At 37.0% G+C, this 15,398-nt stretch overlaps 1 protein-coding gene across 2 annotated transcripts; it reads right to left on the bottom strand.

Moving 5' to 3' along the window:
• Positions 1–1,724: 1,724 nt before the first annotated feature.
• Positions 1,725–6,944, bottom strand: LOC104222019 (triacylglycerol lipase OBL1-like). 2 transcript variants are annotated; one of them, XM_009773192.2, is made up of 6 exons: positions 6,557–6,944; positions 6,242–6,441; positions 6,115–6,148; positions 4,369–4,985; positions 3,199–3,319; positions 2,256–2,336 (listed from the first exon to the last, which is right to left on the bottom strand). In XM_009773192.2, the coding sequence occupies exons 1-5, from the start codon at positions 6,876–6,878 to the stop codon at positions 3,227–3,229; spliced, it is 1,266 nt and encodes a 421-aa protein (XP_009771494.1). In that variant the 5' UTR covers positions 6,879–6,944; the 3' UTR covers positions 2,256–2,336; positions 3,199–3,226. The 2 variants fall into 2 exon arrangements, with proteins under 2 accessions (XP_009771493.1, XP_009771494.1); XM_009773191.2 differs by lacking the exon at positions 3,199–3,319 and having other exon boundaries at positions 1,725–2,336; positions 6,557–6,942.
• Positions 6,945–15,398: the final 8,454 nt, after the last annotated feature.

Genomic DNA, 15,398 nt, shown 5'->3' with positions numbered 1-15,398 from the left:
TGTATTTAATAAGGGTATTTTCTTAAATATGGGTGTGCATTTATGTAACCCAAATCCCAATCTTGGCGGAGTCAAAATGCGTCAACAAATAACGTATACACTGGTTGTGACGTGATTCGAGATGCGTTTTCACGACGTTGCAATTCTTGTATAAAATAATAATATTAATAATAATAATGACAAAAGCGGGTCAAAGTTAAATTTGCATATAAGTCCTTAATTGTTTTAAAAAAAATCAGATAAATAAGCCAAATATAATAGTTGAGCGACCGTGCTAGAACCACAGAATCCGGGAATGCCTAATACCTTCTCCCGGGTTAACAGAATTCCTTATCCGGATTTCTGATTCGCGGACTGTTAAACAGAGTCATTCTTTCCTCGATTCGGGATTCAACCGGTGACTTGGGACACCCTAAATCTCCCAAGTGGCGATAAAATAAATAAACAAATCCCGTTTCGATTGTCCTTTAAATGGAAAAAACTCTTTCACCCCTCGCGGGGACGAAAAAAGGAGGTGTGACAATTTCGATGGTTGATGGGGCGAGGATTTTTAAATTTGGTGACTCTACTCGGCTCTCCTTCTCTTTCTGTGTTGCGCCTTTGTCCCGCGTGGGTTGGGTTTTGCCTCAACACTTTTTTTAGTGGGTAATCGTGTTTCTTGTCTTTGATGTGGAAGAGACTAGGAAAATATATTTATAACCAAGGTCGTTTCTAAGTGTAAGTGTTCATTTCGATCAACTTTAATTTAGCTTACAGAAGAAGAAAGCGGATTTATTCTTATACTCTCTATAGTTTTAAATATCTATGGAATCTGCGTTGGAGTGGCACTGTAGCATTTTTCAGTTTGGACATGGCAAATATTATAATGGACTTTGAGACGTGCAAACAGCTGGAAATAATGTAGTATACTGTAGTATTACTTATCAACTTAACTACGCTGTAGATATTTTTTATACTATTAGATCATCACGTAATTTCAAGTAATTTTATAATTAATGGTTACCTACAAATTAAAAGATGATAAGTTACTTGTTACAACTTATAAAAATACATTAATCGATTTTTGTATTGTCAGTATATATAAGTTAGATTTATATATTATATTAGTATTCTGAGCAAATAAAGGTCTTTTGATCGATTTTAAGTCATCCACGCTACAAGCTCGTGAAGGGACATGAAAAGGATTCCAAGAGTGATACCGTGGAAATCCACTTATACACACTATCTGTATCTTTTCCAGATCAAAAGTATGTTTTTGATCTTCAAGAATTGTCAGATCACGCAAATAACGTGTATATATTAGGCCAAACTGGTAGTCTTAGTTAATCGGTTTTTTTGAGTAACATGTTTGTAAAGCCAATATATTAAAATTTAAAATATGGTGAGGAAATTAAGATCTTTTCTTCCTGATCCACAAGACTTCCCACCGAGGAAAGTTTCAAAGTTTAGAACCCAAGTGCTCGTGACACATTCCACTGATTTAATAAAGATTTTCTTTCTCTATGCTCTAAGGAATAATCTATATTATATTACCAGGAAGGATATTTAGGTTATACAGAGTGATCAATGGTTTAAAAGAACATTAGTCTGTTATACCAGGCTATTTGCAAATTATTCTAGGTTCCTAATAAATGTTTATCATATAAAGTTATCTGCATTTAAGTGGCTTCTGGGAAGATCTTTTTTTACGTCATCACTGCATAAAACACAAACAACAACTAAAATAGCAACAACAGGAGTATTATTTATCGGGCGTTACATTAGCACTGCACTGCCGACACATGCATGGGCAGACACGAATTCGACTGAAACCAATAATTTTAATTCATACCCTTAGATTTGTCTTAAGAATTCTATTCAATATGTACAAATTATTAATTTAGAACACGGTAACTTAAACAGACTAAATCCCAAATCCATAAATTTCAAATTCCGACTTAGAGTCTGAACACATACAATATGATCCAAACTGGTGCTGCAAGGAAAAAAATTAATAAGAAGAAAAAAGCACAGACGGGCTAGTTAATTTCTTAAGATGTGATAATGCCAATCTTTTGATACTTTGGTCCATCAGCGTTAGCATAAAGCTGCTCATGTACAGGTGATCCCAGCCTCGTGGAATTGACATAATCCTGAGGACAATGTGCTGGTACGCCTGGGAGTAACAAGCCTACCACTCTCGTGAGAAGAAGAAGCCCACCTTCCTTGTAGTTCCGTCCGGCTAAACACGGAAGAGGTAGAATAAAGCTTCTGATCAGCTCCCATGCCGCATTTATCATCTTTGGTATAATCAGTAACAGAGAGAAGCCGTTCTTGTCTGGTTCTTCACTTAAAATCTACATTCCAACAATGTAATCGTCACACACTCAGATAAATATTAAAACATTTTTTTTTTTGCTATTCGATCTTATTAATCGCGTGTTTTGCTATAGATTCGCCTTTGTATGCGACATGTTATATAACTGGGATTTCAAATAGACAGGTTGAGTCATATGTGGGCGACTTAAAAAGGTTGATTTAATAAACGGCCAATGTTTGATTGGGTTAAAATGCGCGCATCAATTTGGCTACACAACCATATGTCTTGAGTTTGAGCCATAAGCCATAAGAATAGAATCATTTTTCGTAAAGTGCTTTACCTCAAAGTAGTATTAAGTATAATGTAAAAGATAAAGAATTACTATAAATATAATTTTTTTGATACACTACCTTGGTATATTGTATATCCGTAACAAAACATAGTGCTACAACAGGTGCTTTATTAATCAATTTTTGTAGCATTTCACCATCTTCTTCTGCCAGCACCAATAAGGTTATATGATCACACCCGAATCTTACAAATAAATATTATATTAATTGTAACAAATAATTTGATTCTATCAATTAATGATTATGATAAAATTAACAACTAAATTAACTAATTACAACTACCTTTGGTTCATAAGTAGTATTGCATTTCTTTTCCTTTTCCATTCTTTAACGGAGGTCTTAACTTTCACTAAAACGTTTAAGTATGTCCCCAAAGAAAATTAAAAAGAGTAAAATGTAAAATGGAGAAGCCTTAACTTTCAATTAAATGTCAAGATGCCTACAAATAATATTAAAAGAATATACATGTGTATTTTACAGAAAGTATAGAGTAAATAGGAGTAAAATACATTTGATGGAGTATTAATCAATGAACTCTAAAGAAATTACCACAGAGTGTCCTTTGGTGCATTTTGCCTCATCGAAGGAAATCATGTTTCCTTGCGGGTGTTGTTGATTTTGTTTCTTCTGGTTGCTTGAAATGGTTTGAGTTTATTTGGCTAAAGATGATCTGTAGGAAGTGAGATGAGCATCCACATGACCATTTCACAATTAATGACTGCTAGTGGCTTATGTACGTATCCTTTGGCAAGTAATCAAAACGGCTCATGTAACTTTTTATTTGAATTAAATATTGCATCCCTTGGAAAATAATAGAAATAACCATTTATGTTATTAACAAGGGTATAAATTAATAGTATATTTTATTTTATTAAATAGAGTATTTGATTAAATAAGAAAGATATTTAGGTAATTTAAATTTAAATTATAGGGTTCCAATCTACTAAATAACACGTCAAAGCAGCAAACCAATAAGCCTGTGATATTCCAGTGAAATCTTCTCATAGAATGATGTATAGGCTAGCGAAATAACACTGGAAACCCAAGCGCATACTTTTTTCTTTCTTATGAAATAAGGTATTTAATTATGATGAAAAAGAGAAAGTAATTGAGATCTATTGGACGTGGAAGTTTTACAAGAGAATGAAAGAAAGGTCTTTGAGTGGTAAGAAAGAATTAAAACACTTTAACTTCAAACAATATGTACTCCAGTCCTGAAAATCTTGGCTTGCCTCGTGAAGTCGAATGATTTATGGTTAGAAGAGTATCATCGTATGAAAAATATAGTGTGAGTCCCGTTTATTTGACAGTTGGAAGTAAGAATGGTTGTGACTATTCGCTGAGGATTAGACGCCTTTTTTTGTTTAATTTCTTAAGTAGGACAATAAGTATATTAAGAGGGGTATTTTAGTAATATAACTTTTTAATTTAAGGGTTCCCACTTTTATAATAAAGTAGATATAGATTTAATTATCTAAATAAACTAATGAAACTTTTTCATGGCTATATCAAACTGGTTAGACCCAAAAATCTCATTTTCTTATGGATCAATTTGCAACCCAAATGGGCCCAACCTTTTAGGTAGACTAACATTGACCATGTCTAAAATGACCTATCAATGAATATATTTTTCAATATTGAATGAGTTATATTTTTATGGGCAAAATTATATTTGACACCCCTATATTTCACATATATAGAACTTCAAAGAGTACTTACTTTTTCTTTGTAGAGGCTGTTATAGTATAAGCAAGTTCCAAAGTGCTTGAACATGAAGGTAGAATTATCATATGGCAGTCTTGGTACCATGTCATTGCTGTAGACAACCCTATAATATGGAACGTCATGTTTTGCTAATTGCTTCTTCATATATTCACCGAAATTTGCATCTCCAACTCTTGGCTGTCCAAATGTATAAATGCCCTCTAATCTTTTCAACAGCAAGGATTCCTTATGAAATGCCAATATTGCAGGAAATAGAATTGCAAGTGCTCCACCCAAACTGTGACCAGTAACCACAAACTTTGCCTTTTCATTCTTCTGCAGAAGTTGCTTGAGCAATTTTCTTAGGTAATAGTAGGCTGGAGATGACTGGTTGTTATCTGTTTGTACAATATCTTTGGGCCATCCCAGGTTCTTCTGTAACCCTAGAGCTTTCAAAAATCCGGCATGAAGTTTGCCCATACCAGGAATCTCATACCAAGAGAGATCAAAGTCTGAGATCCAATCATCGGAATTGAAGAATTCTGTTCCTCTAAATGCCACAACAATAAGCTCGGGGTCGACCTTTTTATCTTGAAGCACGAATGCTTGTGTTGTAGCCTTTCCTTCATAATCTGGTAGAAGCCATAAAAAAGATGAGCAAAAAATCAAAAGAGAGAAGAAGAAAAAAAAGTAAACTACCCATTTGTTAGGTTTTAGAGATTTAGGCCTCATTTATTTTTATTAAGATTAAAATGTCATTCACATCTGAATATTAGTATATGTATTAAGATTATAACCCAATGTTTGATGATTGTAAATGATGGCTCGTAGTGGCGACAATTAAAATTCGTGTTTGACAGTGATGGTGGTTGTGGCTGAGGATTGATAGTAATCTGTGGTGCCTAGTGGTGCTAGAGGTAGTCTATAATGGTGGGGAACAACGGTAGTAGTTGTGGTGGTGATTAATGGTGAAAGTGTAGGAGTTATGGTGAAATGTCATATTTTACATAAATTCTTGAATATATAACATTTTAATGATATAAAAACTATGTTATAGATCTTAATTATTAAGATCTATTCAGACCCTTAAGTGATTGTAAAATAAAAAAAAAAAATAGACGTAATGGTTCTAAATTATTAAGATTTAAATCTAAAACAAATGCACAGATCTGAATTATTAAGATTTAGACCTCTATTAAGGTAAACGGCCTTAAACATGTTTGTTATGACGGATAAAGTAGAATTTTTAGAATAAAGTCAATGGAAAATTAACTTATTTCACTAATGACCATAAGTCATTTTCGTTGTAATTCTCTTAATTTTTAATTCATATCACTAAAAATATTTGTGCAGAACTCTTAGCTTTAAGAATCGGCCTGGAAATCGCCAAAAAAAAATTCTGATTACCATACAAATTGAAACAGACTAATTAACGGCAATAGCCACTATTCGAATATTGTTGATGATTGCAAGTGGTTGATACTCAAGGTGTCAGAGTCCCACATTGATTAAGATTTGAGTTATTTGGTTTTCTAATGTGATCTTGAACTATCTTGTTTTTGGATTTGAGTTAATCTTCAGTGAACTTTCTTTTTTCAATCACCAGCCAAACACCATAAAATATTTATTTTTTAATGAAAAACAAATTTTAGAAAAATATTTCCAATCACACTAACACACCCCTAGTCTTGCAATTTTATTTTCTTTGGCTTGAATTATATAATTGTAATTAATGTTTGCTACAGTTTATTCGTATCTTACCATTCCAGAAGTCAAAGGAGCCCAACAAATCCATCTGCATATAGAAAATGGAAACATGAGAAGGCAAGATCTAAACGTATATATCTTTTTCATTACAAGAAAAAAAATGACAGCTAGCTTAGCTTACCTTCCAGTGATCTTTGACCACAGTTTCAATATATGCTTTGTTCTCGTAAGCTGCTTTGGCACCCATCATACTTATTGCCTCAAGATATCTTCTACGTCCAACTTCAACAGTACTCTTATTATCTAGCTCAACCCTTTTATCCATATTTCCAATAAAAGATAAGAAAGTCGCTGATTTCTTATCCGGCTCTACAACTTTACCTACAATTTAAATCGCACAAATATAAATTAAATATGGAATTTTAATTAGTGTAAAAAATCTTATACTACTAATTGATAATGAGTAGCAATATCAACTTCAAGCAGGGCTCAGTACCTCTTAAGGCGTTGAAAACAAGACGGAAGAAGCCGCCGTTAACGTTTAAAAGGTTAAGCCAGTGCTCAATAGCATTGCCAAACCCTGCCAAAGGATTAGCAGTAGACTGTAAAATTTTTTGGGTTAGGATGGAAATAAAAATTATCCATCTTTGTGGAAATGACACCTTAGTCATTTCTTGATCAGGGCAGTCTACGAAATTTTTTTGTCCCAATATTTTACTGGAAAACAAGATACGTATCAAGTCTAATACACTACATTCCTCTGGTTTTAGAAGCATATAGTTGCTACAGAAAGACTTATTGCAAGTAGTGCTCGCCATTGGGATAATTTAAGAATGAAGAAGGATAAGAGAGGGTTGTGCATTCCAGTTTGAAATACATGGATCTATTTATAGTAGTTTGTAGAGTAAAAATGGCAATCAGATTTCCATCTCAATAGTACCTTCTTTCTAACTTTTCCTATTCAGTTAATGTGAATGTGGAGACAAGGAGACTGTGTAGTACAGTAATTTGCTCTCACTCCAGGCCCCAACCACAAGTTGTAGTGTTTTTTAAGTGCTTGGGGGGCTCCATGCCTTTTGGTTTTTAGCCTTTTTAGTCACAACATTTTGAATCACGTTTAAAACAAAACACAAAACTGTAGCACTTGCACGCGGTCAATAATTAGGTATCGTCTTAAGCTAGAGTCCGAAACTGAAATAGTGCCATTTTTGGCACAAAAAAAATTAATTCTTTTATAGGAAAACACATAACAATTTATTAATTAATTTATTAAACTAACAAAATTTTAAACTTATTAAAATTGACACACATAATAATTAAGGATAACTTGGTGCAATCGGGCCTCAAATATTGAGCCTGGAACCCATAGATAATTACTCAGTCCAATTATAATTTATTAAACTAACAAAATTCTAAAAATGTTGAAATTGACACACATAATAATTAAGGATAACTTGGTGCAATCAGGCCTCAAATATCGAGCCTGGAACCCATAGATAATTACTCAGTCCAATTAAATAATTAATTATTTAATTTATTAAACTAACAAAATTCTAAAAATATTAAAATTGACACACATAATAATTAAGGATAACTTGGCGCAATCGGGCCTCAAATATCGAGCATGGAACCCATAGATAATTACTCAGTCCAATTAAATAATTAATTATTTAATTTATTAAACTAACAAAATTCTAAAAATATTGAAATTGACACACATAATAATTAAGGATAACTTGGTCCAACCGGGCCTCAAATACCGAGCCTGGAACCCATAGATAATTACTCAGTCCAATTAAATAATTAATTATTTAATTTATTATAACACAAACACACAATTAATATTGTTAAATTTTAGTAGACGACATGGACTTGCCGCTTGTGCATCCTGGACCAGTCGAGGATCAGATATTAGTGTTGCAGGGCGACCATATTTGGGACCAACGAGAGTACCGTATTCCGCCACCACCTTCACATATCCAGGAGGCAACTATTGAGTTGCATATGTCATGGTACCGCCGTCACACCCGACTGATGATCGGGAACCCCATTCATGTACTTGGCGATCGATACAGACCATACGTGTCACGACCCCAACCCCGGTCATGATGGCGCCCAACACATTGCTAGGCAAGCCCGACCATTCAACAACATTATCCCAAATTCTTATTCAGATTATAGATAAATATCACAGAGAATTTACTAAGTCATTTCATTCAAGTGTATAATTAATAATAAAATCTGCGGAAGTTCAATTAAAATACCACACCATAGCCCAACAGAATCCGGTGTCACGAATATGAGCCTCTAATACAGAATATCCACCTATTACAAGTCTGTCTAGGAAAAATGCGGAATAAAAGATAGAGATAGAGGGGAGAGATCAAGGCTGCGAACGCCATGCAGCTACCTCAATACTCCCGGATACTGCTGCTCAGCTAACAAATCCTCACTCAGCCTGTGGTGTACCTGGATCTGCACGCAAGGTGCAAGGAGTAATGTGAGTACTCCGACCCAGTGAGTAATAAACATAAATAAAGGCTGAGAATAAGAAATCGTGGAAAAATACAAAGTAAACTATGACTGGCAGTTTAGAACAACAATTAGTGAAGCAACAAGTTAATTAAATTAGAGTACCAATTACTGAGACAGGTATAACAGATAAAAACAAATGCATGAGTGCAATGCAATGCATATGATGGTACACTCTATGCATCAGTGCAATGCATATGATGGTACACTCTATGCATGAGTGCAATGCAATGCATATGATGGTACTCTCTAGTACCCACTGCAGCGTGCAGCCCGAGCCATCCATTTTATTTATCGTCGACGACGCTCACTGGGTGTGTGTGCAGACTCCGGAGGGGCTCCTACAGCCCAAGCGCAATATCAAGCCATCTCGTGGCATCAAATCTAGGCCCTCGGCCTCATATCAATCTCAGTATAATCACCCAGGCTCTCAGCCTCAATATCAATGTAATCAACCAGGCCCTCGGCCTCAATATCAATGTAATCAACCAGGCCCTTGCCCTCAATATCAATATAACACTGCTGCGGCGCGCAGCCCGATCCATGCTCAGTCCAGAAATCATCATAAGCCCCTTGGGCATTTGTAAAACAGTAGTTCTCAGCCCGAAATATCATTTAGAAATATCATTTAAGTTTTCAAATCTTAGAAAGATGGCTGAGTTTGCAAAACAGTATTTAAAACCTTGGACTAAGGTCAAATGATATGCAAAATATGCGAAAGCAGTGATATCAATCCCTGAAGGATTCCAATAATTGGCAAGAAGCCCAAATGTAACAATTAAATCCAAGTAAGGATGATTCTCAATTTAGTTCAAGTAAAAAAATACGGTAAAAACATCTCTCGGGACGGACCAAGTCACAATCCCCAACGGTGCTCTACCCCACGCCCGTTATCCGGCGTGCAAGTCACCTCAATATAGCGTTACGATGTGAAATTCCGGGGTTTCAAACCCTCAGGACATCATTTACATCAATTACTCACCTCAAGACGGTCAAAGTCTAGCTCGCTATGCCCTTGCCTCTCAAATTACCCTCCTCGTGCGACGAATCTGCCCAAAATCACAACGAATATGTTGCTTTATGCTAAAGAGACAATACCCAATCGAAAGCAATCGAAAAATATCAAAATTCACGAATTTGACAAAACCCGAGCCCCGGGCCCACGTCTCGAAAAATCAGAAAATTAACATCACCGGATTCCTTGTCTCGCCACGAGTCTAACCATATAAATTTTACCAAAATCCGACATCGGATTGGCTTTCAAATTTTAAAAATTCATCTTTAGGAAATTTTAGAAAATCATCCATTTCTCTTCAAATATCAATAATCTAAAGCCAAAAATGAAGATTTATTCATGGAATATAATCACAAGAGAGTCAAGAACACTTACCCCCAAGAATTCCCATAACTTCTCGCTCAAAATTGCACATAATCCGAGCTTGAAAGTCCAAAAAATGAAAGAAAATCAGACTGCTCTTTCTCTACACTGTCCAGAATTTTCGGCTACTGTTCACGCGTGTTACTGTTCACGGTACTGTTCACGGGGTACTATTTCTGCAATTTTCTCCAATTTTTCTAAGTCCGAAATCACTCCGAGACACCTCCGAAGCACTCCTGAGCCCTCGGGGCTCCTAACCAAACACATACACTAACTCAACAACATCCTATGAACTTAACCGTGCGATCAAATTGCCAAAATAACGTCATATACCATGAATTAGGCTTTAAAATTCAAGAATTCTTTCAAATTTCATAAAACATCAAATTTTCCATTTTGAGTCCGAAACACGTCAAACGACGTCCGTTTTCAACCAAACTTTACAGAAAGTGCTTAAACCATATATAAGACCTGTACCGGGCGCCGAAACCAAAATACGGGCTCGATACCATCACTTTCTAATCAAATTTCATTTCCATTTTCCTTAAATATTTTCAGAAAGCAATTTTACTCAAAAATTCATTTCTCGGGCCTGGGACCTCGGAATTCGATGATTCTTATTCCTATGAGTCACAAATAATAATACGAACATAGCCCTTCAGTCGAAACTCAATTCGAAGCTCATTTGCTTAGTTCAATACCCATTTCGCTCGTTAAACAATTAACTCATGTTTCGCGTCAAAACTCAATCGCGACTTGATGAAATTAGACCAAACTTTCCAGATCACTCCTATAATTCATTATCAAAATTCCGGAAGTCTCAAAATCAAATTTCAATCTCTATAACTAAAAATGGAAACGCCAAAATCTTCCAAAAACTCTTCCAAAACATATCCGAGCCTCATGGGACCCCGACCAAACATGCCAACATAACTCATAACATCATTCAAACCTGTTCCAATCATCAAAACACCTCAAACAACATCAAATTACCCAAAACTCATCGAATTCAAGCCTAAGTTTCCAAAAACATCCGAAATACACTTTCGATCAAAAACCCAACCAAATGATGTCTGAATAACCTAAAATTTTGCACACACATCAGAAATGACATAACGAAGCTACAGCAACTCTCGGAATTCCATTCAGACCCTCGGATCAAAATCTCACCTATCAACCAGAATTCGCCAAAATACTGACTTCACCAATTCAAGCCTAATTCTACACCGGACCTCCAAAACCACTTCCGATCACACTCCTAAGTCATAAATCACCTCCCGGAGCTAACCGAACCGTCAGAATTCACATCTGAGCCCTCTAACTCATAAGTCAACGTCCGATTGACTTTTCCAACTTAAGCCTTCTTAAAAGAGGCTAAGTGTCTCATTTCTTATCAAAATTACTCCAAACCAACTCGATCACATAAGATACGGATAATAAAGCATAAAGAAGCTAAGAATGGGAAAAACGGAGCGGTAACCTATGAGACGACGGGTCGGTCGTCACATCCTCCTCAACTTAAACAAACGTTCGTCCTCGAATGTGCCCAGAGTTGTCCCAAAAGCCAAACAATCGCTTAGTAACCTCGCCACGTATATACCCGGGGGTGATCCCACGTCACCCTATCTCATATAGGTCCGACAACACATTGTAACTGAAATTTTGCAATCCAATCTAGCCCATAAGCCATAAGACCACGTTTCCACTTTTGAAATCTTTCATATGATCAGAATCCCACATTTATACTGTGAATAAGCCCGAACAAGCTGTAATAACCCGCACCTGCAACCTCAAGTGCTATTACATGATAGACCACATAACTCAAATGCTTGTAGTGATAACTCCTAATCACAGCAGCTGCACACAACACCCGAATGCCGATAGAAAAACTCTTATCAACTAAAGTCTCATCTCACACTTTCATATGCTGCCAATGATAACTAAATCACGCGGTAAGCCATAACCATTTCCCATATCAACCAAGCGCAATTTGATGTCTAGTACCACAAGCGAATCATCATGCCCACGGAGAAGTACATAATACAATGCCATACCAGTAAACCTTACTATTGTACCATCCGGTTACCCCAGAAAGGGAAAATACCTCAAAGAAGAGAGCCGCTTTGCAAGTTCCACAAGTACCACCCCAACGATATGTTATGAGCTCGTCAATCACAGTGGAACCAAGATACATTAATAGAATAATAATAACCGGCTCTTCTATAGCTCACATTGACATTAACTTCTTGAGCAACTTAGTTGCCAATAACATAATCCACCTGGCACGGTCACAAACCTCCAATCCAAGCATATCATATAGAAGTAATCCAGTAAGTACACATGTATATGCTAAGTGAAACAAGATTCTCATGCTCCTGGACTGGCATAAATAACACTCTATATCGTAGGCATGAGCAAACTGCGCTGTCATAGCTCAAATCAGCAAGTTAGCACAGAATTAGTAATTACCAAGTTTGTTCTGGAATTTAGCATCTTGGAAATCTCAAGTATAGTCCAGATAGTTCTTAACAGAGTTACGAATACGAGAAACATTATACCTTTAAGCTCAATATCCCACTCTAGGCATATCATAGCCTACGTATCTTCCGAGCACGAATATTGGCTCGGTTCTTGCACACAGGTTCAAACCTCACATATATCCGCGCTCACAGCGTATAGTTATCACCATCAATTAGCTCGACTAGTGCATCCAATGAGTTAGATAAAATACTCTCCTCAACATGCCACAATCCCAAAATAGTATATTTTTGAGAATTCCCTGTCTCCAAATTCATAGATCACATAAATCATTGTAACTGATCACAACCTCAGCACCCAAATGACTGACACATACCTCAAGTACGATCATCCCAAGATAATTATTTTCAAAAAAAATTCTAAATACATAACAAGATCGAAATATTGGTAGTCGATCAACCAAGTGAGCGTTGAAACGCCAATAGACATCTGTTAATCTGAATGTAATGTGCACCCTTCTCAGGCCTCACCGAGCAGTTATAACATTTAATCTAAGTATCTGAAACTGACTATTCTATCCAGAATTCATGTCCTTTTCTTCAAGAATGAACTGCCACCTCGTACATGAAAATATTAAACATGCACAGCATACGACGTCTATTATGCCATCATTTTGCAAATGCAAGAATATCGTTAGAATTTCCGGGCTATAGGAAAATTACATTCCGGCAGTTAGAAATCTTCTATTTGCTCCCATTTAGGAGGGGTTCATAATATACAATATGTTCCGCGCACCGGTAGAAGATATCCGGCTCGAACCATGGTAAAATCCATCAAGAAAACTTTCAAATCTGTTCGCACATAACCAAGCTATCAATACGAGGCAAAGGGTACTTGTTCTTCACTGTTACTTTATTCAATTGCCTGTAATCAATGCACATTCTCATTGTGCCATCCTCCTTCTTCACAAATAAGACTGGTGCACCCCAAGGTGACACATTAGGCCGAATGAACCCCCTTTTTTTCTAGGAGTTCCTGAAGCTGCTCTTTCAATTCTTTCAGCTCCGCTGGTGCCATACGATACGGTGGAATAGAAATGGGCTGAGTGCCCGGTACCAAGTCGATACCGAAATCAATATCCCTATCCGGTGTCATGCCCGGCAAGTCTGCAGGAATTACATCGGGAGAAATCCCTCACAACTGTGACAGAATCAATACTAGGGGTCTTAGCTCCAACATCTCGCACAAAAACTAGATATGACAGACAACCTTTCCCAACCATACGCTGGGCTTTCAAGAAAGAAATTACTCTGCTAGGAACATAATCAGTCATACCACGCCACTCGATCCGCGGTACACCCGGCATAGCCAAAGTAACTGTCTTAGCATGACAGTCTAGAATAATATGACACGGAGATAACCAATCCATGCCCAATATAACATCAAAATCCACCATGCTCAATAGAAATAGATCAACTCGGGTCTCTACACCCTCAATAATCACAACACATGACCAGTACACACGGTCCGCAACGACAGTATCGCCCACCAGGGTAGATATATGAATAGATAAAGAAAGAAACTCCAGGGGCGTACCCAAATAATGAGCAAAATATGAGGACACATAAGAATAGGTGGAACCAGGATCGAATAATACAAAGGCATCTCTGTGGCAGACTGGAACAATTCCTATAATGACATCATCTGAAGCAATAGCATCTGTCCTTCCTGGAATAGCATAAAAACGGCACGGCCACCGCCTGATCGGCCTTAAATCTCCGTAAGCCATAACTGACTCACCAATACACCTCAAACTGGAACCAATATAGCACATAACTGTGCAATCAACTTAATTAACAGCAAACTCCCCAACTTGGCTCAAAACCATAGATCAAAACACACTCAATAATTCACAACGCATATACTCTATTGTTGTCGTAATACCATAGTGAGATTAAACTCACTCCTTCATAAGCTTGTGGAAACACGAATCATCTAGAATTTTAACTCTTCTGCAATTCTTGCATTCACTCCCACAACAGTTAAGCCCACTCTTTAGGCAGCCCAATTTAGATTTCAATGCATATTATTCACTTGTAAATGAGATCTTCTAATAGATAACATAAGGATCACACCACCTTAGAACACTCCTCAGGAGATAACCCACCTGTTTCACCTCTAATTAACATTTTTGTATACCTTCAACGGTTATACACATTACACAATCACTTAATCTTCCTAAGTCTAAACTCATACCGTAACATAAAATTTACTTCACTCCAAATAGGAGACATGAAAAGATTCTCCACGCGCCCATAACTCGGGGCTACACATCTAATCACAATGAAAATCAAACACTTAATAGTTCATCTATCATCCTGCTGCCCTTCCTCGTCACTTACAAGTCATATAAATACGCCTCACAGTACTAACATACTCATCACATAGCCATAACCATCATTTCCACTAACAGGGACACTACCGAACATATAAGTTCAAAAACACTTGTTCACACAATCAGCACCTCGGCGCTCCCGCCATAGGCAAAGATCCAACCTCAAGTCCTCCAGACTGGCCCACCATAAACTCACAGAGATAACACTTCGCCCCTCGATCGGGGAATCACAAGCCATCGAGGAACATCTGATACTGAGCGCCCATGCGCGCATACGAACACGTGGAAGGAATTTCAAAACTTTCTTTTCAAGATGAATCAAGGACGCATGATAAGAATTCAAGAATGTGAAGTTTTCCTAAAGGTTCTGCAGCCTCTCGAGGATAAATACAGACGTCTCTGTACCGATCCGCGAGACTCTACTAAACCGGCTCATGACTCGCGAGACCAAGTAACCTAGGCTCTGATACCAACTTGTCACGACCCCAACCCCGGTCATGATGGCGCCCAACACACTGCTAGGCAAGCCCGACCATTCAACAACATTATCCCAAA

Source organism: Nicotiana sylvestris, chromosome 2, assembly GCF_000393655.2.
Source record: "Nicotiana sylvestris chromosome 2, ASM39365v2, whole genome shotgun sequence".
Classification (NCBI taxonomy): Eukaryota; Viridiplantae; Streptophyta; class Magnoliopsida; order Solanales; family Solanaceae; genus Nicotiana; species Nicotiana sylvestris.
The sequence above is the reverse complement of the archived record's forward strand: the minus strand, read 5'-3'. Positions and strand labels throughout refer to the sequence as shown.

Coding starts and splice junctions, on each gene's coding strand:
- LOC104222019 (XM_009773191.2), bottom strand. CDS start 6,878: ATGGCGAGCACTACTTGCAATAAGTCTTTCTGTAGCAACTATATGCTT. Junction 6,442..6,556: donor TGTTTTCAACGCCTTAAGAG/GTACTGAGCCCT, acceptor TTTAAATTGTAG/GTAAAGTTGTAGAGCCGGAT. Junction 6,149..6,241: donor TGGTCAAAGATCACTGGAAG/GTAAGCTAAGCT, acceptor TTCTATATGCAG/ATGGATTTGTTGGGCTCCTT.